This window comes from Emydura macquarii, unplaced genomic scaffold (assembly GCF_026122565.2).
Source record: "Emydura macquarii macquarii isolate MOO-44397 ecotype Brisbane River unplaced genomic scaffold, CSIRO-AGI_Emac_v2 contig_3108, whole genome shotgun sequence".
NCBI classification, from domain to species: domain Eukaryota; kingdom Metazoa; phylum Chordata; order Testudines; family Chelidae; genus Emydura; species Emydura macquarii.
In genome coordinates this window covers 3,329,793-3,356,556 of record NW_027133245.1, presented here as the reverse complement: position 1 = coordinate 3,356,556, position 26,764 = coordinate 3,329,793, and the positions used below count along the sequence as shown (strand labels likewise).

Sequence of the window (26,764 nt, the reverse complement as noted above, 5' to 3'; positions counted from 1 at the left end):
CAGTTGGGAAGAAAGCTGGCCACCCTCCTCACAAAACTTTGGAGAGGACAAAAAATGGAAAGGATGGTAAAAAGAGAACTAGTTGGTTGTGTGCTCTCACCCATACTTTCTAAAGCAGAGGATGGAATGAGCCAAGAAAGATCAAACAAAAAGGGCTGGAGAAAAAGATGCCATGTGTGTTTCTGCTCTGATCTTTTTCTGCAAGTGAAAAGACTGGTGGTGTTTCTGACCTTGTAATATTAGGTCTGGTAAGGGGTGCCTAACCGGATACAGCACTCACACTTAGAGACCCAGGAGTGCTTTTAGTATCTTTAACTTTAGTTTGGTCAGAAAAACAAAATAAAGGGCTGGTGGTGGGGCAAATTTATCAGGAGCCCAAAGAAGGGTGTGTGTAGGTTCCAGACAAGTGGACCAGGGATTCAGCCAATGAATCAATGCATCATGGTCAATACAAAAAATACTGCACATTTGCTGTGTGGCCCACTCACCTCCCTCCACAAAATGAAGTCTTACATGGTCAATACTAATACACAAAAACTGAAAAACAATTACAGTACCCACTAGCAAGTATTTTTTCTAAAACAGAGTTCATGTTTCCTTGCCTCCTTTTACTTTTATTCCATTTTTATACAGTTAGGACGAAAAGTTAGGTTGATAGGATAATCTCACTTTTGTGCAAATCAGAATTCTCTTTGGTTGAGGTATTGTCAAGGGAGTTCTTTTGCTGTGGATCTTTAGCCAGCCTTACTTTTTGATTTTTTCAGTCTCACATCATTGCCTTTTAAACTTCACTTGCATTGTTACATTTTTGCTTCAGCTGTTGCTTTTTAGCTGCAGTCAATATTGTTGAGTTTCGGCTTCACTCGGCTGGCTTTTAGCTTCAATGACAGTAACTTCACATCATCACATTTTAGCACTGGGCACATCATTTACTTTAACTCCTCTGTGATGAGTGAAAAATTCAATCATATTGAATTGTGGTTTTAGTGCTATCACTGGCTTCATATCACAGAATATTAGCTTCTGTCATTATTTTCAGCCCCTATTTTCAACATTATTCCCTATGTCGTCTTGCTTTTTTAAAAAAAAATATGCCACAAAGGAGAATGTCAAGTGTATCTGTGAAAACCTTTTTCTGCAATATAATTTCCTTCTAACACAATAGAATTTAAGTTTGGTAGTCATTTACCTATTTCCTGGACAGTTTTCCATCTGAAAAAAGGAGATGACATCACAAGCTATGTAGATTTTCTTGTTTCTCTTTATCTTTTTCAGAGTGCATTGCAGAAATATTACATTGATCTTATCTTGCCAGAATATACAGGTTGCTATGGCTAGCAATAGTTCCAAATTCTAATGTTCATGGTCTCAGATAAATATACATCTGCACAGGGGGGGGGGGAGGGGTGTGTGTGTGTGTGTGTAAAATCCAGTGTAATCTTTTCCTCTACTCATTTCTAATTTAGAATGGCTTTAATTTTACATATTTTTAAGCTCCTGATACCCATTTTCCCAGTGGATGGAATCTGCTTACAGAAACTGACAAGACATTGTTCAGTCAGTGCAGCGAAAAATGGCACTGAAATATTTGATGCCGGAACAGTTTTATATTGGGATAATGATAATAAGCAGGCTTACCAACAAAATCTAGGGGGGGAAAAAGGTGCCATTCAAATAGTCAGCGTTTGTATTTGAACAGACACCCCAAAATATGGATGACAGTTAAAAAATTATCTGGAGTATAGAAATAATATGGGACAGCATCCATAAATGTCCCAAATATACTGAGACCATTGGCCTTATTAGTAATAAGTTTTAGATATAGTATGATAATATCAAATAATAGACAATGTCATAACTATTAATTTCAGCTAAAATGCTCAAGAGGAGGATAACTGGATGGGTCAGAGGGTTGGTAATATGATTCAGACCCTTCTACTTCCTGCCCATATCAGTAGTGATTGAAAGAAGTCATTAGGAGTGGGATACACAAAGATACTTAGGTACTTAAACCCCAGACTTAGGCACTTAAGTCCCAGTTTTGGCTCCACTGTGAGCCACAAAACTCTTGCTCTAGCCTATAGATGCCTAAACTCACTTGGCATCTAAGTTTTCCAGAGTAAAGGTTCCCTAGAAAGCTATGTTTGGGCCTGTGGGCATGCACACTGCTGCCTCCCTCTAGGCATCTAGATGCCTGTCTCACACCATGTAAGAGCAATCCATGAGCCAGGGTAAACCTAAGTCACATATGGGCCCTGATCTGGTAGGTGTGTTCAGAGGCTGTGTGACACTGGGCCAGAATGGCACAAACTTAACAGGTTGGAATGAACAAACTCAACCTTTAGAAACTGATACAAATGGTAATTAGAGCCATTCCTTGCAAATAGCTAACAGCTATGTCAGATAGGTTAGAGCTTTGAAAGGCAAATGTATATTGTTAGGTCTCTATTTGTCTGTGCTTACATATATCTTGACAAACAAACTGTTTATTACTGTCTATTACTGTGTTCTATTGATTCAAGAGATCAAAAGAAAATATTAACATTTAGATGAAGCTTTGGTGTAATAATATGATTTTTTTGTTTCTCTTTGAAATGCGAAGTAATCTACATTTGAATTAATATTACCGTATGCTAAAGTAGCTAATTATCAATGTGTGCCTAGGAAAATAGAGAGGTTACTTCAAAGCCATGAGTAATTACCTATTTTTGATCCAAGAAATGCCTGCTGTGATGTCTGCCATCAAGTGACTGTCATAGCCTGCTAAAAGACTATAAAAGAAGCCTCAGACTCAATCCTGTTTTATCTTAGGTCTGCTTAAGCCTTGATGGGAAGGTTTGGGTCGTAAGGTTAAGATCCTGGCTCCAAATCTGGATTTACACTGCTTATTCTCATGGAAGAAATCATACATACTATAACTTGTGAAACTGAACCTGAAAGAAACTTATGCAACATAGTTAATCATCTCTACTTTGAAACTGACCTATGGACTTTATCCTCATCTGTATGTATAGGAACTTTTAACCAATATTCTCTCTCTCCTTTTTTTAATAAATATTAGTTTAATTAACAAGCATTGGCTTTAAGCGTGTATTTGGGTGAGATCTGAAATATTCATTGACCTGGTTGGTAATATGTCTGGTCCTTTGGGATTGGTAGAACTTTTTTACATACGATGGATAAAGATTTTCAGTAATCTCCATCATATTTGATTTGGCTCTCTGGGTAGAAGCCAGAAGGCTGGATGGCTTTAAGGGAACTATGTTTTTGGGTTCTGGATAACCATTAAGGTGATTAGAAGCTGTTTGTTGCTGGCTGTATGAATCTAATATTTAGAAATAGACACCAGTATTTGGGGGTTTGCCTGCCCCATTCTTTGCAATTTACTTTAAATTGATCAGTCTCAGCATAGCACCCCTAGAGATCAACATCACAAGCTGCCTAGAGCAGGTCCATTTCAAAATCCAGGATGGAGTGGGGGAAGTGCCTACCTTGTAACTTTTAGCCTAGTGGGTAGAGCACTTGCCTGGGATGTGGGAAACCAGGTTCAATTCCCTAGAATCATTCTCACATGCTCTCTGGCCCAATGACTGTTTAAGTATTTATCCACAGTGAAACTGTCATTGGGACAGAGATAGAGGAAATGAATCTGTAGTCGAGTTGTTAAGGAACCAACCTGGGAGGTGAGAGTCCCCATGTCCAGTCCCCCTGCTTCAACCACTCTTTCATTATCTATCCACAGTTAAAACAGCTTCAACATGAGAGACTGAGGGAGCCCTACAACAGGATATCCCATAGCTCAGTGATTAGTGCACTTTCCTGAGAGGTGAGAGAATCCTATTCAAATTCTTTCTCCTTCTCAGACAGACATGAGAATTGAACCTGGATCTTCCACATCTCAGGTGAGTAGTCTAACCCCTGGACTATAAGTTGGGACCAGCACTAGCACCACCATCCTGTCCTCCTCCTCTCGCCATGCTCCCCTTCCCTATTTCGTGTGGTCTAACTCACTCCCTCAAAAGGAAGCTTAGGCTCCTAAACTGCCCTACTCCAGGTGGTGGGTTCCTGTTCATGGATCTCTATGCTGATATAGGCAAATCCCTGCAACCTGGACTTAGGTGCCTAACTTCAAGGGCGGGGTGGGGCTTTTCACATCCCCCTCCTGTTAGGAGACCAGGATACACCCAGTCAGGCCTAGTGGTCAATCTGAATACTAGAGCACAAAGTCAAAGCAGAGTCAGACCCAGGGTCAGAACCAAAATCAGAGTCCAAATGCTCGAGCCAAAGTCAGACTCATGCTGTCTAGAGTGGCTCATGACCATGAGGGTCTGTCTCAGGCCAGACTGCCAAAAGCAGGGCAGAAACCCCAAACTGCTGGTTTGTTCTATAATTAGTACAGTACCAAATGTGAACTCTTAACAGTAAGAGTCTTACCATGGAGTCACAGTGAGTCTTTAGACTCTCCAGACTATTTTGCCACCCAGACAAACTGGATCTATGATAAATAGTCATTTATATAAAAAATAAAATATTCTAGGTTACATACACCTAGTCCCAAGAGACCAGTCACTCATCCAGGTTAAGTTGCATTCCAGATGTCCCAAAGACAACGCTAGTAGCCAATTCTATAGTTAACTAACTAGAGGTTTATTAGCTAAGAAAAGGAAATGAGAGTTATTGAGAGGTTAAAGCAGGTAAAGTATATTTTCAGGTAAATCACAGTCTAATTCCAAATGGTGACAGAAATTTAATAAACTTAATTTAATAAACTTAATTAGTTGTCTAAAAAGATAGGCATCTTATATCCATATTTAGGCAGCTAAAGAAATGCCATTGCAATGAGGTGTACAAACCCCACACTGGACAGCAAGGGTTAAGGACCTGCTCTGGGCTCAGCCAACCCCGCCTCACCACACTTGTAGGAAATGTTCTAACTGGAGGAAGGGTTAAAAGGCAGGGGAGCAGCTCATTTGCTGACAGACCAAGGAAGACAGCAGACCTGCACCCTGCACCTCCATCAGAGAAAGGATGAGGAAAGGCAGAATCTCACACCAGAAAAGCTGCCCAAAGGTCCCTCCCTGTGGGAAGGGAGGGCCTGCTACAGAGACAGCCTGAGGGAAGTATTCCCTCTGACTGTCATGTGGACTCTGCTAACTCCCTTTTACTTTGTTTGGACTACCCCATTAGGGGAAAGCCGGAGGACTGATCTGGCCCAGGAGGGTGGGCCAGGCTGCAGAAAGTAGCAGTTCCTGCCCAAGAGAGGAAGAGAGCTACCACACTACATGCAGCTGCCAGAAGGTACGCCTTGCGGTGAGGGACACTCTTCATGCCACCTAAATTCAGACAATTGCAAAGGGAGGTGATAGGAAGTGGCCCAGGGATGGCAGCCTTAAGCAGCTCTGGATGTTGGATCACTGACAGCCCTCTAAGAGCCCTGGGTTGGAGCCCAGTGGAGTGAGAGGGCCCAGGCTCACCTACCAATAATCCCCCTCCAAGCCACAGGCCTAAGCTGTGACCACAACATGATGCAACTGGCCCCCCTGAGCAAGGACAGTCAGGGTCATGATTTTCAGAGATGCTGAGTACTTTGGAGCTGTTACTGAAACCAGACCACTTTATGTGGATTTAAGCAGACTAATGTTAGTACCCCAAGTTTAGAAGTATTGACTTTAGTACACAAGTTCATTTTTCTACCCTCTTAATCTCATTTTAGGATAACGATTCATCATCTATTTGTTATCTACTGAAACAATTTTCAGTCATTCATATGAGTGAACTGAATAATATCTAACACAGGGGGACTCTAATGTGTCTTTGTGATGGGTATTAGGAGACTAATCAAGTCAAGATATGTGGGTCAGGCATAAAAACCAAGAGGTTGACATATTATCAGTTCCAGGGTCTCTTCCATGACTTTGTTTTAAGATACTGAAGCAATGGTGAGCAATGATTCTAACCTTCAGCTCATGCTATTTAATGAGCAGTCAGCTGTGAATCAGATCATCAGCATTCCTGATGGATAATTCAATAGGCCTTGAGGATTTGGGAAGGAGGCTTGGCTATGATTTAAACCTAAGTATATCTGATCCCAGTGAAGGATGTGTCCTCCTCCAAAAATGGATTAGTTTGAGTGTACGATTCCTTTGAGTCCTAAAATTAAATTAATTTGGAAACAGTAGCGATATATTTCAATATTCCCAAACTGACTGAATTCTAAGAGGCTTTCATGACTTCTATTTTCACACTGACAATGACTTATGCATTAATAGTGTTCAGGATTGTATGTCCTCCATGACAATCATGGGGCATTTTCAAGAAATTTAGGATTTAATACATAAGACTGGGCACATTCTGATCAATGCCTTTGGCATGGAACTGGATATTCTGTGTGTGAAATACACCTTTATTTTTGTCAAATCGCAATCTCTGCCAGGCTGACTGCCCTATTTTCTAAGTATTTAAGCTTTTATTTCTTTGAGGGTTGTACTGCTCAGCAAGTGAATCACTGTGTTAAACTTCTGAGCCATTTATTATCTTTCACTGACAAATATGAACACACAGGTTACTTACATCAACTGGCAGTCTTGAGTTTGTCAGCATTCAGGAAATTGTGAAGATGCTTGTTTTCATAAGCCTCTAATACATCTATTTAGTGTACAAAAATATTGAGTGACAGCATCCAAGAAACAAGAAGTGCCAAACAGAGAGCAAACAAAGTGACTTACTTGGGCTAGTTAAAACCAATATGTGGGTAACTATTCAAAACAAGTAAAATTAGTTTTGCTTGTACATAGATGGTCTCTCTAAATACCTCTTGATAATCAAGAATTTATTATGAAAGACAACAAAACTAAACAGTTACCATCAGGCTTGAATGGCTTTATGTATACCAGATTTTATTTAGAAGCTGAAAATTAACTTTAATCTCAGAATGTTATTCATTGTTTAAAATATTTTAGTTACCTAGAAAACCAAAGGTTAATAGTCTGAATAAGTATATAATAAAGAGACTCTTGCAGTACATTTCTGTGGCCAATATTCTTATTTCAGATGCCTATTTCAGAGAAAGTATCTTTTGTAATAATAACAAATACATTTTAAGTGTTATTTTAATAAATGGATTTTCTAGAACAAACAATGTTAGAATGACCACAAAATGTAAGATTAAAATAATTCAGGCACTATTTCTGGTTCTGTTTGTTTTACAATGTTGAAAAAAGGTTATTGCTAATAAACTATACAGAACAATTAGCTTATAATATTTATTATTTATGATTTTGTAAATATAGAATACACTTAAAAATATTAAATGACAATTTAAGTTGAATACGTCTACAAAACTGGAAGACAGCTTCAGTCTGTGTATGAGGCGTTACCAGCCATGAACCTCAGAAGACCTGGATGGTAAATCTGGTTTTGGTCACTATCAAGTTAATTTGGTAGATTCAATGGACCTGTTTCTTGACATTGTCACATTAATTTTTACATCTGTGTAATTCTACTGAAGTTAATTCAGTTACACAGATGGAAAACCAGTGTAATGTGTGTAGGGGAATCAAGCATAGTTTTTAGTGGATTTATGTCCACATCACAAAACCACCACACACTTCCTACATTATCAATAGTTCTCCCTGTACTTAAGAGATGTACTGCTGACTAGAATGATAGAGAAGTTGAATATTGAGACGAAAGTGTATCAGCAGAGTTTTGTAGAGGATGCAAGAAGGTCACTTCTTGCAATATGGTTATGATCTGTCAGTGTGTTTAATACTTTTTCACTTTATCAATTTAAAGCTACTTTTGTTTATTGTTTTCACTTTGCCTTGATAGATTGAATGGTGAACTTGACAGCATCAATTATGAACTGTTCAAAATAATTTTTAAAAAGTTTATATGAAGAGAAGGTTACTTACTCATCCTGTTCAGTAACTGAGGCCTGGTCTACACTGCTGCCGGCAGTCAATGGGAGATACACAAGCTATATAATGTAGCTTGGTATCTCCCATTGATTTACTTACGTTGCCGTAACGCGGCATCTCTACTGTGCTGCGTTGATGGGAGATGCCCTCCAGTCGACCCAGCCTTACTCCTTTCGGGGGGAGGAGGTGGATTAATGGCATCAACCAGACAGCACTTCTGGGATCAACTGAATGGGTCTCCACAGCCCACTCAATTGATCCTACTGCATCAATCCCTGCAGCCCTGGCCGTGTAGACATATCCTGAGATTCTTCAAGAGGTGTGTCTCTATGGGTGTTCCATTTTAGGGGTGCTTGCGTCCCTGTGTCTAGGATCAGAGGCCTTTGGTAGCAGTGCCTGTTGGGCTACATGTGCACTCCTCCCCATCTTGTGCCGCAAGCGGCGGCTATATAGCATTGTAGTCCAACCGTCCTCAGTTTCTTCTCTACTTCAGAGTCCATGTTTGAACTCCAAAGCAAAGGGGCAGGGGTGGGTAGTGGAATACCCATAGGGACACACATCTTGAAGAACCTCAGTTACTGCACAGGATGACTAACCACTTTAGGTGAGACTGTACAACAGTGCCTAGTTGGTAGGCTGGGGCTTTGGAAATGGATTTTTTAAAGAGGATAGGACAATCCATCCAAGTATAATATCTGATGCCAAGTTCTGGTTGGTCATGTAATGTTGTATGCATGTGTCCACTGATGCCCAGCTGGTTGCTTTACAAATGTCCATAATTGGCAGACTGTTCAAGAAGGCTATCGAAGTGGAAAGAGTTAGAGTATAATGTGTTCAAGTTCCTGGTGAGGGTTGCAGATTTTGTTGCCGGTAGCAGAGATTAATGCACTTGGAATCCATTTTGAGAGTCTGTTTGGATATGGCAGATCCTCTTGATCTTTCTGCGACAGACAAGAATAATCATGGTGACTTTCTGAAAGGTTAAGTTATTTCAAGATATTTCAAGTGTCCTTCTAACATTTAAGATGTGCAGTGTGGCTCCTTGCTTATTTTCATGTGGTTTGGGGAAGAAGAATGGAGGGTGAATAGGTTGGTTCAGATGAAATGATGAGGGTACTTTGGGTAAGAATTTTGGGTGTAGTCATAACGTGACCTTCTCGCAGAAGAAAATGGTGTATGGGGTTAAGAGATGAGGGCCCCTATTTCCTCTCCCCATTGAGCAAATGTGATGGCTATGAGATACCATCTCCATGGATAGATTTATGTAGGAACAGGTTGCCATGGATTCAAACAAACGGGGAGCTCGTGAGACAGCATAAGACTAGGCTGAGATCCCAAGATGGGTTGTGATCTCAGACTTCCGGTTATAAGTTTTGAGGGCCCTTGAAGAATCTTTTTGTTATTAGGTGGATAAATACCAAATGATCATCAGTCTTACAATGGAATACCATAATGGCGGCAAGAGGTACTGTAATGGAGCTTGTGGATAGTCCTGATCTTTTGAGCTCAAGAATGTAATCCAGTATGAATGGTAAAGGAGCAGTCAGCATTGTGACAAGTTTGTTGTTACACCAAGTCTGGAATCATTTCCATTTGTGAAGGTAAGTATAGTGTGTGGAGCAACGTCTGTTATTTAAAATGAGCTACTTTGCCCCTTCTGAACAGGTCATCTCAGAAGCCTAGAGAACCATGGAGGAGCTATGCCTTCTGATGGAACAGCTCCAGTTTCAGGTGGTGAATCTGGCCTGTATCCTGAGAAAGGAAGTGTGGCGCAAGTTGAAGGGTTATTAGTGAACAAACCAGCATGCACAAGTGGTAAAGATGGCATATCTGTCAGGGCCATGTTGGGGCTATTAGGATGACTCTGGCCTGTTCTACTTTTACCTTGTATATCAACTTGAATAGTAATGGAAAAGGTAGAAAGGCACAGAGGAGCGGTGTATTCCATTTGATAAGGAAGGCATCTTTGAGATTGGTGACCCAAGCCCACTGCTGAACAAAATCATACGCATTTGGTGTTTTCAGATGTGGCAAATAGATATACATTCAGGAATCCTCAATGGTTGAAGATTGCTAGTAGGGTTGTTGTATCTATCTCCCATTTGTGTTCTTGTAAGAATTTCATGCTTAAAGAGACCGTTGTGGGGTTTTGGTTACCCAAATGGTATGTGTCAGAGATATTGATGCTGTACTGGATGCACCAGTTCTTCAATTTAGTGCTTCAGTGCACAGGGATTGAGATCTCGTTCCCCCTGTCTGTTGATATAAAATATCCAGGGAGTGTTGTCTGTCATTATCCTTACACTTTTGTTCCTGATTATTGGCAGAAAGTGTAGGCATGCATTGCAGACTGCATGTAATTCTAGGAGGTTGATGTCCAACTTGCCCTGTACCATATGATTCTTTAGGCACGCTTCACAGCTGAGTAGGCAGGCATCAGTTGACAGTATTAGGGATGGTAGTCGCTAGAGGAACAGGACTCCAGTGCAGACATTATGGTGTTTTGTCCACCAGTCTAATAAATCCTTGACTTTGAATGGTATCGAGAGAGATTTTTTGGGCTGTGTGTGGGGCACATAAACTGTTCGGAGCCAGGTCTGGAAGCAGTGCATATGGAATCTGGCATGTTTTACCACGAATGTGGTTGCTGCCACATGGCCGAGCAATTGTAAACAAATTCTGACAGAGACCTGTGGACTGGTTCATATGGTGGTAATTTGACTATTGTGGCAAATCTGTGGGTTGGTAGGAAGGCTTTCGTCTCTACTGCATCCAGTTGGGCCCCAATAAATTCCAGTTGTTGTACCAGTGTCAACATCGATTTTAGCATGTTTATTTCAAGGCCTAGTTTTGAGAAAAGGTCCATCATCCTTCATATTGATACAAGCATGTTGGCTTGAGAAGGAACTTGGATTAGACAATCATCTAGGTATGGGAATATTAAAACTCCCTGTTTGCAAAGGTATGCTGACACCATTGCTAAGATTTTGGAGAACACTCTGGGTGCTATGGAAAGGCCAAACGGTATCACCTTGTACTGACAATGGTCTGACCCCAGAACAAATCTGAGGGATCTCCTGTGATAAGGGTGTATGGTGTTATGGAAATATGCAACTTGGAGGTAGAGGGCCAAGAACCAGTCCCCCTGTTCCAGTCCTGGAATTATTGTTGATAATATGACCATCTTGAACCATTGTAGTTTGATGAACTTGTTGAGGTTTCTCAAATCTAGGATTGGCCTCCACCCACCATTTATCCTTTCGGATTATGAAGTAGTTAGAATAAAATCCTTTACCTCTCTGTTGAAATGGGACTGGTCCTATGGCACCCAATTGTAGAAGGTGATTTATTAAGTGTCGCAGAAGGTCCTTATGAGAAGGGTCCTTGAAGAGGAATGGGGGGTGGGTAGGCAGGAGGGAGAGAAATGGAATACAGTACCCATTGCTGATGGTTCCAATACTCACTTGTTGGAGGTGATCTTCAGCCATATTGGATGGAATTGGGTCAAATGCTTGCCAAAATGATGGAGTATTTCTAACGGTTGCATGGTCCAGTGGGAGACATCTCAAGGCCTTGACCAAATTTTCAAAACTGTTGTTTTGAGGTGTGGGGAGGGGGTGTAGAGGACTGTGTTGCGGTCTGTCTACGTTTGGGGGAGCGGGAGGAGAGAGGCCTCTCTGTCAACTGTTTTGTGTTTTGTAGTGTCATTGTGGGAGGAAAGATGAAGGTCGAGATCTTGGGGTAGGTTGGTACCTACTCGGTCTTTTTGTTGGCATTGTGTATAGATGAAGAATGATTATAATGTCGCTCTTGATTCCTTTAGCAAATAGAGGTATTCCCTAGGTCACTCAGTGAACAGTTCGAAGCCTTCAAAAGGAAATCTTCCACAGTGGCCTGGATTTCTTTCAGGAATCTGGAGAGGTGTATTCAGGAAGCCCGTCTCATGACCACTGATGGTTCTATGGACCAAACCATGGTATCAACAGCATCTCCAGAGGCTCGCAGTGCTAATCATGCCAGTAATTCATTTTCAGCTACAAGTGCCTCAAACTGTTCTTTTTTGTCTTCCCAGATGTGTTCAATTAATTGAGTTTGGAGTAATTTATGTGGTTGTACTTTGACAAAGGCGCCTCATACCTGGTGATTCTAAACTGGAGTGTAACTGATGAGTACTCCTTACGTCTGAAGAGATCTAGCCTCTTCCAATCCATATCAGATGGGGTTGCCCTGGAGTGATGATGTCTTCCCTTCTCATTTACTGAATTAATCATGAGGGAGTTCAGGGTAGGGTGTGATCATAAAAAGTCCATGTCTTTTGAGGGGACATAGTACTTCTTGTCAGCCCACTTACACATAGGAGGTATCGAGGCTGGGGTCTGCCAGACTATGTGGCTGCATCTAATAAGGATTCATTGACCGGAAGTGTGATTTTAGCTGATATGGAGGTGTGTAATATGCCTAGCAGCTTGTGTTGTGTTTTTTGCACTTCCTCCAATGGGATCTGGAGAGAGTCTGCTATTCTTTGAAACAGTTGTCCTTGAAAGGTTCTACTTCAAGTTCAGCAGGCCTGGATACAGAGGAGGACAGAGAGTGCCTATGTTGATCCCTCCGAGTAATGGGCAGTTTGGGAAACTGTTGTCTGTATGCAGCCCAAGGATCCCAGTAGGGCATAGGCATATGGAATGGCATCCATGGGTGCCTGAACCAAGGTTCTAGGTCCCAGGTCATGGTTCTTTTGGGTCTGTGCCTTTAAATTGAAGCAATCTGTGTACTCCTGTGGTATGTGCCCCTCTCCCAAGCAACGAATGCACCAGGAGTGCTTGTTGCTTATGGGGATGGTTTCATGGCAGGAAAGGCACCTCTTAAACCTGGTGTATCTGGGCATAACCCCATGTAGGAAGAGCTTCCCTGTAGGGAAAAACGGAAAAATTACTATTCTAATCTAAGAAGTAAACAGGGAAGAAAAAAATCCAGGAGGGGAAGGAAAATTAAAGACTCAGAAATGACTATCAACTATATATTTTGAACAGAAACACTAAGACTGGTAAAATCACTATGACTTTCCCATGAAGAGCTCTGCTAGAGATTCCATCCCACACCAAGTATGGTTGAGAAGGAAATCAGAGCAGATAGATCACACAGTGCTATCTAGCCACAGCTCATGGCATGAGATAGGGAGGAGCGCATGTTTGGCCCAACTGGCACTGCTACCAAAGATCTCCAATCCTAGACACAGGGTGAAAGAGCACATAAAGTGGAGTACCCATAGGTACGCTACTCGAAGAAGACCATCAGAAATCCAAAAGTCTCGTGAATTTACCTGATTTTCTTACTTTTATCTTTCTAGCTATTCTATTGCTACTGTCTCTGACATCAGGCACAGCAAGGATAGAATGGATAGATGATGACTGGAATGAGGAGTTGGACAAGAACGAGTTACAAATTTATGATTCTCTGAGAAGAAATATGGAAGGTCAAATTATTGACTTGTAAGGTCTAGGAAAAAATTTGCAGAGCCCATTGTGACTGTTAAATGATTAAAAGTTTTCTTCAGCTGTATTTTTGGTATTATAGTAATTCTGGAAAAAATTGGATTTCTTTTAAAATGAGTGTGTTATGATGTCTCTCTTTACCCTCAAGTTCCCTCTTATAATTTGTTAAAGATATGTATGTTTATAAAAATGAAGATATGGACAATACTAAAAAGGAATAACCAACAGTGCTGTTTAACACTGGTGGCAACCCAGACTGCTGGTCATGTAGTTAAAAGGCAAAAGAAATCTAGCATAGCTGTTGATTCATTGTATGACTATGGGTAAGACACTTGACCTCTTTTGCTTCTGTCAACTCAGCTGGAAAATTAAAAAGCAGGATCTCAGCAAAAACCAGATGCTACATCTGAGCTGAGGTATTCTAAAGAAATACACTACAAATAATAAATATATAAAAATCAGGTCAGTGGTTCACAATAATTATTCAGCTATCCCTTTTAATTTTTATGAGAAAGCGGATATGATATGCACTCTTCCAAACTAGTTTGAGAAATTACAAAGAATCTATAAAAAATCACCAATAATGCTGTTGAATGAAATCATTAATATGGTAATCATCTAAGTGTACTGAGATTGACTTGTCCATTTTCTGTGCAGTCAGAGAATCTCCATTTCAGTTGTCCTAGTTAAAGAGTTTTTGTTTATTTCTTACTTGTATTGCAGTAATGCCTAGAGGTCCCAAATAGAGGGCCACTGTGCTACATGCTGTACAACATTCAGTAAGACACAGTCTCTGCCCTGAAGAAGTTGCACTAAAATTAAGTATAACAAACAAGGAGGATGTGCGGAAGGGAAATATGGAGAACAGTAATAAGATCACACACAGCAATCTTAGGCATTCTAGTAGTGCTGGAATTTGAAGGAAGAAAAGGACAGTGTGACTTTACAGATTAGTTTAAATGCAGCATTTCATGTGTAAGATTCTTATCCAACAAGAAAGCTGGTTGGATAAGGCCTGAATTAGGCTACTGCAATTTAAATATGAAATAAAATATAATTAATAAAATTACAAGGGAAGAAGGCAAAAAAATATTTGAACTTTGTCCATTGTCTACTCCCTTAAAAATGTAATTAAATTCAAATGATGCTGGAGAGAAAAAAAGACAAAAGGGACTGTTAATTATGACACAAGAAAGATTTACTCTAACAACCCAGAAAAATCAAATGTTATTTCTTTAAAATGACACTGGTTTATATTTATCTAGTGCCATAAACATGAGTGACCATTTGTATTTCATTGCAAAGTCTACTTTGGTGAGATGCTGGAATGAAAAAAAAAATACAGATACTTTTACTGTAGAGTGCAGTAAAAAATCTCTCTCTCTCTAACACTTTACAGCTCTCTCCAGTTCCCAACTTCCCTCTCCCCAGTCTAGGTCTTACGCTGTCATTCCTTTTCTGTCTTTCCTCCCACACTACAGCCCATACCAAATCACTCATTGGTGAATGAGGGGTTCAGCAATTAACTCCATTCTCCTCTGCATTGTACCTAGCCTGTTCCCTCTTTGCTCAGAGCCCCACAAAGCCCTTTCACCTCATCCAGTTCAACCCCCCCAAGCTCAGAAACAACTCCTCCACATTCCTACTCACTGAGACTGAGAAGACTCTTCTTTCTACCTGATCCCTCTAGCTCAACAGCAGCCTCTCCTGCTCTGAATCGTCTTTCATGTAACAATCTCAGCATCATAACTCCTTCAGCACATACCTACACATTCAAAAACTTTCCTTCTCCTACCCAACAACCAGCAAACTCAGAAGATCCCCTCTTCCTCTGCTCACAATATTCCTCTGTTTACCTGTTGTTGGATACCTGTAAAAGCCTGCCTGGATAGGTATTCATATTGCTTGGTCTTCACTATTATTTTAGCCATGCCAACTAGATTAAAGTTAGTGTGGGTATGCCAACCAGTAATGCAATCACACCTCACACTGCAGTGTAGACATACCCATAGAAAATTAGGGCTGTCTCATCTTTTGAAGAATCTGACTAAACATGATAGGGCAACTGGAACTACTCATGTAAAACATTTAGATGCCAATGAGAAATTAAGCAGGCTCCTTTACTGATTCTCTACTCTGTTACATAAATTTTATGCTGGTCTAATAATTAAAATATGCTGTAATGGAGTTGAGGATCAGGTATTCTATTGTTAGCTTTTCTATTTGTTAGCTTTAGTGTCATTCTGAGGATATCAAGCCGGTAGAATCTCACAGAGAATGTAATTCTAGTCCTAGAGCTGTTTGTGGAACTAAACCCTGAGAAAAGCTCTGATGAAACCCACCTGTCTCTGTTAACCCAGACATTTGAGAACTGAGAGCCTACGAAAAATAAAGATTCTGGAATCCATTTCAAAGTGGTGACAACAAAACAGAGTAAGGATCATTGCTAAATTCGCGCCAGGGCGCCTCTAGGCTTGGCAGTTCATAGCCCTGTCACCTCTGGGCTTGCTTATCAGTTATAAATGTAAAAAACTCGCTTTAGTCCCGGCACCTCTTTCATTACAGAATAAGCACTGGTAAGGATAGGTAGCTGACTGCATGCTAGACCACTTAAAATGCATCCTTTTCACTTGTTCCGCTGTGAAAGGTGCCGGTCAAACAGAAAACAAATTTTGAAAAGCCAGAAACCGTGAAATCCCCTTCCCACCACAAAAAGAAGTTGAGGGCAGACAAAGTGTTACCCAAAATCATGTACAGGAAGTTAAGCATGTGGGTAAGGTATTAACTCATTCTCCGATGAATGAAAATACCTCAGAGAAAAAGCTCTGTCTGTATCTCTCCCATTCTGCTGCTGCCAATCTCATCGGTTCAGGGAAAACCCTTTAGTCAAACTTCTAAAAAAAATCTATCCTATATCCCCAAATCTTTCCACAGAATGTGCTCTCTAGCAGTTTAAATTCTGAAAGAATATTGAACCGTTGCAGAAGCAGACTGCTCCTAAACAATGAAGTCAGAATGGTGTTTTTAAATGAACTTGACAAGTAAGTACTAACATTAAAAATACTGGGTTGTTTATCTTTTTGAAGTTATGCATTTTAATTATCCGGGCACTTCTTTACTAACATTTAAGCCAGTTGGAAATATTCCTGTTCTACTGATTTAGTTTACAAAGCATTTATGCTATGGGAGTCATACTACTTATGATATGTATTATCCAAAATATCTATGTGAATGTAGTCTCTTGGATTAATCTTTTAAAGCAATTCTTCCTCAAATTTTGTTATATCTCTTCTGAATTTGTAAATGATGACATTTCAGGGATAGTATTCAGTATCTTAAAAATCTCAATGTCTTGCCCCTACATTTTCTGGTTAGTGTCATTTGTTATCATACCAACTATAAAATTATTGCTAACTCTCAGGCTATTTTGCAATTTGCTCTTACAGCTTTCCTCCCCCTGAGGCATGCAAGCCACGCACAAACATATACACATCTCTCTGAAAGGGGTGTTTGTGTGAAATTCCTACGGTTCCTTAAACATTGAGCATTAATAGTGATTAATCAAATTGAATTTTATTACTAGCTGTAATTTCTTAAATTTCGGTTACAAAACTCAGACACATTGCCAGAAGCAAACTATATTTAGTGAGTATAGAATTGTAAACAATTAGTCTATCTTTCACTTTTCAAACACATTTCCTCGTTTTAAGTCTGGTGTACTAAGTCTGGTTCTACTAATGTCTTTCTTCCCCATATAAAATATTGACCTGTCCTACAGCACGCACACTCTCCATCTCTCTCCAATGTCTATCTGTCCTTTCTTCAATATATCACACCTTAGCCCTTTTCTGTACCCTCATTTGTACCACTTTATCTCTATAATCAATATCCTATGAATAAATTAATGTTCTATTTTATTCTTAAATGTGTGCGTGAGTCCTGCTGAAGTCAGTGGGAGCCAAGTGTTCATCCAAAGGCAGACTTTGACCCTAAGTTTTTTTGCCTCGTTTAACCTTTATAGTAAATTTTACAACAATATTGAATCCTTTATGAGCACTATGGTTAAATATGCCAACAATATATTGTCCTTTAAACTATAGTGAAGTCATAAGGAGAGCACATGACATGGTGAAGAGTATTGCACCAAATATAGTACCACACATCTAGCAGTTCAAATCTAAATGACATATTGTGATGTTCAGATGATTGGCATAAGTTTAAAGAGCTACTGTGTGTTTTAATGACTCTGAATAGTGCTCAGAACACATCTTGAAGGGCAACATATTTTGAGAGCCAAGCCGTGGGAGAGTGGAGTGACAGGAAGAGAGACCACTTATGAGAGAATCTCTTCTTTAACTAAGTAGTTGGTGGAAAGACCGAAGAATCTACATTATACTTTATAAAATTTTGGTTGGTAATTTGGATACTAGATAGTAGAGAATACATTAATTTGTATGCATTGTACAAACTGGGGCCAGATCACACAATCAATTGTTGAGCAGAAGTCTCTACTGAACTCAGTCGGGAGTGCCGCTTAACAATTGATGCCATGATATAGCCTTGTGTTTTTAAGTCCTATTTCTTCTCCATTAAATTCTTTCCCTCTCATTCTCTTAGTACTATGGTGATGAGTGAAATATAAAAACCAATACAGAATAGAATCATTCTACTACTTAAATTCAACTACATTACACTATTCCCACTCTCTTTGATGGCCATATTCTGATACCCTTATTCATGTCAAATACTACCTCACCCCACAAGCATGCTACTCAACATGAGTAAATATATTGGAATCTGGCATTCAATTATTACATTTTCAATAACTGTATGGACACAAAGAAAGAGGCCCTAAAATTAATCTCTTTTGCAGGAAGAGTTCCCCACCCTCAAAGAACTCCATGCACTTCAATGGAAGGAACAGAAATGTCTTGCAAGATTGCGAGCCTTAAAATCACATATGACTTTTTTTTTCTTTGTATCCAATAAGCTTTCCTTTCTCCTTTTCAATCATTTTGTCTAATATCCACCTACATGGCACCATGCTGTCAGATTAAATTTTGACTTGATAGACCAAGTTACCAAATTACAAAGAGACTTCCATTCCTAATTAGTTGCGAACATTTTATAAGCATTAAATGTATTTAAGTTTAGGTTTAATAATGGAAAAATGAATATCAAGTTAATAGTTATTGCAAATTTCTATAATAATGATCTTAAATTTATCTCTTGCTGTACAACCAAAGAATTTGCTTAATAATGGAAAATATTTTGATAAACATTTCTCTCATCTTAATCTGCATTGGGAGGATTACTATTGCACAAACAGAGTATTAAAGTAACAAAGTACCTAATCTTAAAATGTTGCAGCTCCAAAAATCTGAAACAAGATGTCTTAAAAAAATCTTCAGGTAAAATGTGCTTTGATTTTTGACACAGGTTAAGGACAAAGCAAATTAAATTTGTTGCTTGTCACACAGTGCAGGGATTCTAACTGTTCTCTTGTTCAATAAGCCCTTAAAGTGCAAACTGTTCAAAGCAGGGACATTGTATTATGTCTGTAAAGCATCTAGCAAATTGCTGGTTCCAAATAAATTACTTTAATGTCTAATATACAGATTTGTGTCTAGATAAATCTATTTCATGTGCACTGATACTTAATAGTTTATCATGTGGCCTGTGTTGAGTCTACTGCAGGTACATCTCATTTTCTGTGTTGATATATTGATCACTGTTTTACTACTCAGGGAAGTCAAAATATATATATATATATATATATATATATATATATATATATATATATATATATATTCCACATAAAACAAACTATTATTTTTGTAAATTACATACAGTAGCTTGAGGCAATCATCATCCAACTGAACTAGTGAGAAATATGTTTAAATTATATAAAGCTTTGTTCTCAATTGCACATGATAACAAGCTACTGTTGCTCCTGGGAAGGAAATCAGGTCTTTGTCAATTTAATGAGAATAGATGTTGAAAAAATATAGTATATTATTACAGAAGATATAAAGAAATTTCAACCTAAAATTATTCTTGCATTCAGCATTGATTTTCTTCTGCAAATATGTATTTTTAGGTATAAGGCATTAAAAGAAAGACAGTTGTAGCTGCCATTCTACGGCAGGGAACGCTTTTTAATGTAATATGGATTTTGGCATGTTTTTCCTTTCATTTTTCCCATTCAATAAAAAGGAAATACATTGAGTCCAATTCTTCTCCCCCTTTTATCATCTTTACTCCTCTGAATTCAGTAGAGTTACTCCTGATTTACACTGATGTAAGAGGTGCATTAGGCTAATATTGTACAGAAACCTGATAGTTTGAAATACCACGAGTAAGAGGACTGAAGCTTGTAATCTTGGAGCTATAAGCTTTGAAACTATACCTCATCCCAGTATATTAACTAGGAGCATTCCAATGTAGATCAACTTTCAGACTCACACATGTACTAGTTATATCAAAATGTCATTGGAGACCCTAACATCAATACTAGGTTGACAACAAACCTAAAAAGAAGTCAAAACCTGGGGATGGACCAGATTGTTGTTTATATTCCATAGTAACTGTGTTTGGAGCCTCATTATAGTCAGTGTACTACTTACATAGTAATTTACAGTGCCCGCCCTGAAGAGTTCACTGTCTAAAGAGACAAGACTGACAAAGGGTTGGAGAAAGAAGTATAATTATCCACATTCTACAGATGGAGAACTGAGGTATAGAGATACTAAGCGACTTGACCAAGGTCAGACAGGAAATCTGTAGCAGAGTTCAAAATTGAAGCTCATTCAAGGGTCTTAGCTGCAAACCTTTCCTCAAATGATCCATAGTCTAAATCTGAAAGCTGCACTTATGCATGATAAACTTCTACAAACCATGATTCGATGCACAAGTAGAGCAGAAGACTTAAAGAGATGTTTCCCATCTCATGATTTCTATTTTAAAAATACCTTTCTGAAGTCTTTGCTTCACTATTGCACAAGAATAACTCCATGAGGCCTAATGAATCATGTGAACATCAAAAGGTTAAAATGATATGTTTTTTCCTCCCTACTAAAAGGAAAAATTATCCAAGATATAACAGATTCTGGATGTGTGATGGGGGCCACTGATTGCACATGAGTGCCTCCTACTGGATGTGCTCATGCCTGCTTTCTCACAGCTTTTGTGGTGCTTCCTGCTAGCAGTTTCTCTATTTCAGGTGGGTTTTCTGTGACTCAGCCCTCTGGCCATGTCTCCCACACTCTGTGTGTGAAACAAAATAGACCTCTTTCGGGGTAATCAGTGCAACAGGGTCTATCCCAGTACCTTCATTGGTATTCTGCAGCCCTCTCTGGGCTAATTCTGAAACAGTCCCTGCTCTAGAATGAAGCAGTGACCCCAGGTCTTCCTCCACAGAGATTCTTCACTCTATAATGAGCCTTGACTGACCTCAGCTCTCCAGCTGAGACACACTTTCAGTTCACTTCATCCCCTTTCTGCAGTATTAAAGTTCAATACATTAAAGTTCAATACACTCTTTGGGTGTCTTCAGCCCCTTCCCTGAGCCTATGTAAACTCTCTTCTCAGGGCACTAAGCCACTTCACCTGCAGCTGATGAGGAGGACCCGGGCCTACCTCCCACTCTTGGTCCTAATTCAGGGACCCTACAAATAGCAGCCACCTGCTGCATTCCTTTAACTAACTTGTTGCTACTACTGCTCCCTGGGCTACTTCCCCTCAGCCCCAGCATGTTCTGCTTCACCGTTACCTCAGGCTGAAATCTTCCTTGAGTCCCAGCAGCCGGTCAGGAGAATTACTCCCCCGGCCCCTGCCAGCAACTGCTCTGTCCAGTCCTAGAACTGCTGCTACTAGCCAGAAGCACCATTCTTACTCCTCTGGCTCCAGCCAGCAACTGAATCTGCTTAGGCCCAACAGCTCCTTTTATATGAGCCTGATGGACTCTGATTGGTTGCTTCCCTGCAGCCTCTGTACTCTAATTGACTGCTTCCCACATAGCCTCTCTAAGCAGCCTGCTTACCTCACTTCTTCTGCTCTTTTCCTGGGGCAGTGTGTTGTAGGACTGTGAGGCCTCCAGCAGGGGAACATCAGGCCTAGTACACCATGTCACAGTTCAGGGCAACTGCATCTGTATTCCCCCTCTGTGGTCCAGCGAGGGCACCCACTTTCAAGCTTCCAGCTTCCCAGCCATTGCCTATCTTGGGTGGAGACCAGCTTCTCTCCTTTCTGACTTTCCAGCTGAACAGTTTCCTGCCTTCATTCTGTTATTCCCAGCAAAAGACAGTCTGCCTAAGCAGACCTACTTTGCTTCTCCCCTCAGAGACAGTACCCAGTGTAATGGCTACATAACCACACAGTATACAAGTAAGTATATTGTATTATTCAGGTAAAAGCACTAGAGAGAAAACATTCAAAACAATAAAAAGAACCTACACACTTGCTAATAAGCTTACCAGAAATCACTCCAACTGCAGCATGGGCTGGCGCAGTTCTTCAACTCCCCCTCCCCCCCCGGGGTTTTACTGTTCATCACACTCTTTGCTCCAAACAAGAACACTAATGAGTCACACTCATTGATCCAGTTTGGCTTTTTGGAGAGATCATGAACAGGTAATCAGCCATACAATGAGGCTCTGCTCAAAGTGCAGCTTCAAATGGATGGATTTGAGGAGTCATTTTCATTTTCCTTACCTTCCCAATTATTTCCTAGGAAATCTACTTCACACGTATGGTCCCCAAAAGTCCTTTGAAGTTCCTGATGTCTCACAGAGATGGCATTAATCCTACCTTTTTTAAAAGAAATTCTATACAATCCCACAGAAGTACACAAACATTTTTAATACATTGTACTCCTCCTTAATTCAATGAGATTTATCTTCATTCCATAAGGTTTATCTAGGACATTGCAGAATATTGTCATATTTGTCACAGTGGACTCAGTCCTCAAGCAGAGCTCTGTCACCTTCCTCCCCCCCCCCGGAGACAAAGGCTATCAGGGTCCTGACAAGGGCAATCAGAACCAAGGGTCAGAGCAGAGTTAAATCTAAACGTGAGAGCAGTTGAGAAGCTCATAGTCAAGTTCCAGGATGGGATTGATATCAAGTTTCAGGGTCTACTCAGAAGGTAAGGGCCAAATCAAACCAAGGTTGAAGCCAGGATTTTAAGAACAGAAAGCAGGCACAATTTTTTAAGCAGCTACAGGAGATCCACACTGTTGCCTAAACACTTCCTGGAATGCACCTTGGGTTTATACAGGTGAGAAGCATCACCTATTTGTTATGAATAAGGAGAGAAGCTATGCAGCTGAAATAAAGTGTTTTGATTTGATCTTCAATTTGCACATTTATTCATCTTTAAACCTTTTAAAGACCTTATTTTAAAAAACAAAAATGCCAAAATTTAGAAATTAAGAACACATAAAAGGCTTCCATCTACTGAAAAGGATATATTCTCAGCTTGATGAATGGCTATTTGATGCATTTAGGACCTGATGCCAAGACCCAGGGCAGTTAATTGAATGTCTCCCACTGACCTCAGTGTGCCTAAGATAAACCTAAGATAAAGGCTAAACCTGCCCCTGCCCATCTACAGGGCACATAAGACCCAATAGGCAGAAAAACGGATGTGGTTTCACTGCATGGAGTCGGGAGCTCAGACAGACTGGATCATTGTGTGGAGGCCCACCTGCTCAAGCATGGAAAGCATGGAAGCAGGAGTAAGGCAGGGGCTATGGACTAACATCAATGTGGATCTACTGACTTAAACCTAAAAATTTGGAAGGGAGAAAATTATTAGTTGTGATTAACAAACCCTAAGGTTTTGGCTGCTGCTCCATAGTCTGGGGAATTTGATTTGTTTCTTTCACCTCCCCCTACCAGCCAGGGAAGAAAGTTAACTGTGATTAGTCACCTGTCATGGTTTTCATTAGATAAGCATAATTTATTATCAGAAAAAGGGTTTAAAGAAATCACAAGTTTATCTTTATAGAAGCATTCATGCAGGTCTTGATCTAACTTCCATTCAAGTTACTCAGTCTTCCCCTTGACATTAATGGGAACTGGAGTGTGCGATTTATCACTATTGGAGTTGAAGGTAAGGATTTTGGTGTGGAGAAGTTAGTGCAAGACAAGGATCGCTCTAGTCAAGTGTGTCTTTTTCTCCAAAAGGGCTCTAGAAGGATAATTTTCATAAATATTTTTGCAATTTTTCCAAACTAGAAAACGTATATTTTCCTCAACATTTAACAGAACTGAAAGCTGAGACAAAATAGATTTAAAATTAGCAGACAATCCAAAAAGAAAAGAAAAGAAAAGAAAAATTTCTGCTGATGATTTAAAGATAGAAAAGAAAGGAAAAATATAAAATAGCACAGGACCAGGGCAGATCATTAGAGCTGGTAGTTAAATAGATACATATTAGGAGACAGCACCTCCAGCATTCCCCAACAGTAAACAGCAACAACACTAGGCATCTGTTTAATCACAGTAAATAAAGTGAAAATGCAATACCTGTTCAAAGCTTCAATGATATTCACTGTCACAGCAATTTCATTTAATAGCATACTCTGCTTTAGCTTGCCTTGTTCTATCCATCGGTTTTTGAAGGATACTCAGTAATAGTATAATATGTGATTCTGCAACAAATTGAGCCTGACTGCTCCCATGTATGTAACTCTGCAAAATGAGAGTAAGAAACAAAGAATAAATAATCACCATTAAGGCTGTGAAATGTGTTGAAAATGCTATGATTAGTATTTGTGTATGAATTAAACTAAAACCTGTCTTGCAAAACAATACATAGTGTAATGCCTGCAGAAGACATAGCAATACTCCTAAAGTTACATCTTTATAAACCATTGTTAAAGCAAACCATCTGAAAAGCATAGCTAACACAAAGGTCCACCATAATTAGTCGGAATATGAGTCGGAAACCCCACATATTTTAAAATTGAATTTACAAGCTTCATCCAGTCGAGGAATTCAAAGTTCTTCATTCCATTGTTATTTACATGAAAAGAGAGATGAGTAATAGATAACACTTAAGCACTCCTAATTAACTGACCAACAAAAATGTGTGTCCATCTTCTTTGAAGATCACTTGTTGAATGGGGAGGGGGTGGGTTCAGGGATGTGACTAAGGATGGCTTCAATAGAAATTAAAATTTCAAGTCAAAACAGGAGGCTTGAGAAACGCAGATTGAACTTTGCCAAAATGTTGAACAGGCTATCACACAACCACCAATTTATAGGCTACAATGTTCACTGAATATGCAACTCACTGGAGATGATGTAACTTGCGTACCTCTCTATAAAAGATATTTTAGTATGCCACATGATTGACCTCATGTACACAGCCATCTGCACTCATTACTCAGAAGCACTAAGGAGCCGCACCCTCCCTTCACTTAAACTATGTCTCCCAATCCATTTTACCAGAAAACAATGTGTCCTCATACTCTTTAATGTATACAAAAAAACTTTACTGAACCACTGAAAAAAATCCACTCCCTTTCCCAGTCTCAGAATGGACATCACATTTAGCATCTATTCTCATCTTTGAGGGATGGAGAAGAAAGGGGGGAAATCAGCCGCGCCGAGAAAGACAACATGCACTTGTTTTCTCAAGGCATAGCAACTGAATAACATTAACATATGCTCCAATATGGTGATGTTATTCTCCCTTTGTATTTGACTTATTTACTTTAGTACCCCCACCCCTCTTACCCCCTTCACAAAACAAAAAAGAACAAAAAAAAAATAGGAAGAAAAGAAACACCTTGAATCTAACTTGGAAAGTTAAGTTTTCCATCCATTTTTGAGAGAAGCTTATTTGATCAGGGTTTGTGCAGTCACTTTTCTCTCTGAATGTATGTACTATGACTTAAATTGTTTTTTTAAAACTAGGCTATTTTGTGGATTTATTTTTAAACAAAGTGACTCATTGAAAATGTTTAATATGTTTTCTATACAAACTAGCTATTATTGCAAAATTACATATAAAGCAAAATTTGAGGATAGCAATTTCCACACAAAACAGCAAAAAAACCCCACACCCACTATAGCCACCGAGAGTGAGATATTACTTGTCACATTACTCTTTGAAATAATTATATACTCATCTAAAGTCAAACATATATTTTTATAGTACTAGGGTGAAGTCCTAGCTCCGTTGAAGTCGGTGGCAAGATGCACAGGGGAGCCAGGATTACCGCTCATATTTTACAGTTTTCACATTTTTAAAAAGAATTCCGAGTAAACACTATCGATATCAGGACCCAAAATGATTCAAACTTGAAAGAAAAAAAAAGACTCTGCTACTTCAGGCCACCAAAAATAAATAAATCTTTAAATAAAAATAAAAAAAAGCCTGGATCCAAAATGACTATATTTTGGCTGATGTTCTTATATTAAAATTCACAGCCCAAAAGATATAAAATAATTTTTTATATACTATTCTTTAAAATAATTATATATGTATGTTCAAATATCCATTTTAGCTTTAATTTTGTTAAGAAGTTCATATTTATAAGTGATTTCCCCCCACCCAAGTAAAAAACATGTTTTTCTAACACGATAGAACTTTATCATTTTACAGTAAGGCATAACACAAACCAATCTGTATTGCATAAATCTTTCACAAGGCAGCCAAGAAACTCTAATTACCCCAAGTTAGAGGAATGTGAAATGAGGGAAGGCATCACTAACATTTTTCAGTTAACCTGAGAATAGTAAATGATTAAGTTGAAATACTAAAACTAAATTGATTCTTAAACTATCATTTGCTCTGCTGTATTAAATAGCATAAAATGGACATTGCTGCTTCAGCTGAGGCTGTGACTATAATTACAGATCCATGCTAACATTTATTTTAGCTCAGCTATCCAGTGAGAGCCGTGGCCCAACCAACCAACAGTCCACATTCCTGTATGCAGCCAAGGGAAAAAAGGGAGACCAACTTTGACTCCAGCTGTCTCCTGACATGGGAAACCAAACACGGCTCCCAAGCTCCTTCTGACAACAAAAAGGAAAATCAAAATTTAAAATGTTTTTGAAGAATGGAGGAGAAAGGTAAGGTCTTCCCCTAGATACATGTATAAATCTTTCGGTGATCACATTTGTGATTTAAGAAACTTAAGAGACAAAAATACACCAAATACATCCCTAATTCAAAAAGAAAACACTCTGTAGCGGACTCTGATCCACACAAGTATGGTCCCATTCCTGCAAACAAACACTTAAGCACATATGTGTGCCTTCAATCACCTGAGCACTCTCATCTCATTTAAAAGGATGTCTCCTGTGACTTAAGTGTTTGCAGGACTGGGGATTAAAC

The 26,764-nt window shown here is 39.3% G+C and overlaps 1 protein-coding gene across 8 annotated transcripts in view; it reads right to left on the bottom strand.

Annotated features, from left to right (window-relative positions):
- The window catches only part of TUSC3 (tumor suppressor candidate 3), a 276,373-nt gene that overhangs the window by 30,657 nt on the left and 218,952 nt on the right, over positions 1-26,764 (bottom strand). For 4 of the 8 annotated variants that reach the window (XM_067530565.1, XM_067530558.1, XM_067530564.1 and 1 more), the window contains one exon: positions 24,042-24,105. In XM_067530565.1, the coding sequence (XP_067386666.1) occupies positions 24,042-24,105 (64 nt within the window). Of the gene's footprint in view, positions 1-1,189; positions 1,213-6,570; positions 6,646-23,940; positions 24,106-26,764 lie in introns of all 8 variants that reach the window. The other 4 variants (XM_067530559.1, XM_067530561.1, XR_010916676.1 and 1 more) reach the window with 3 other exon arrangements.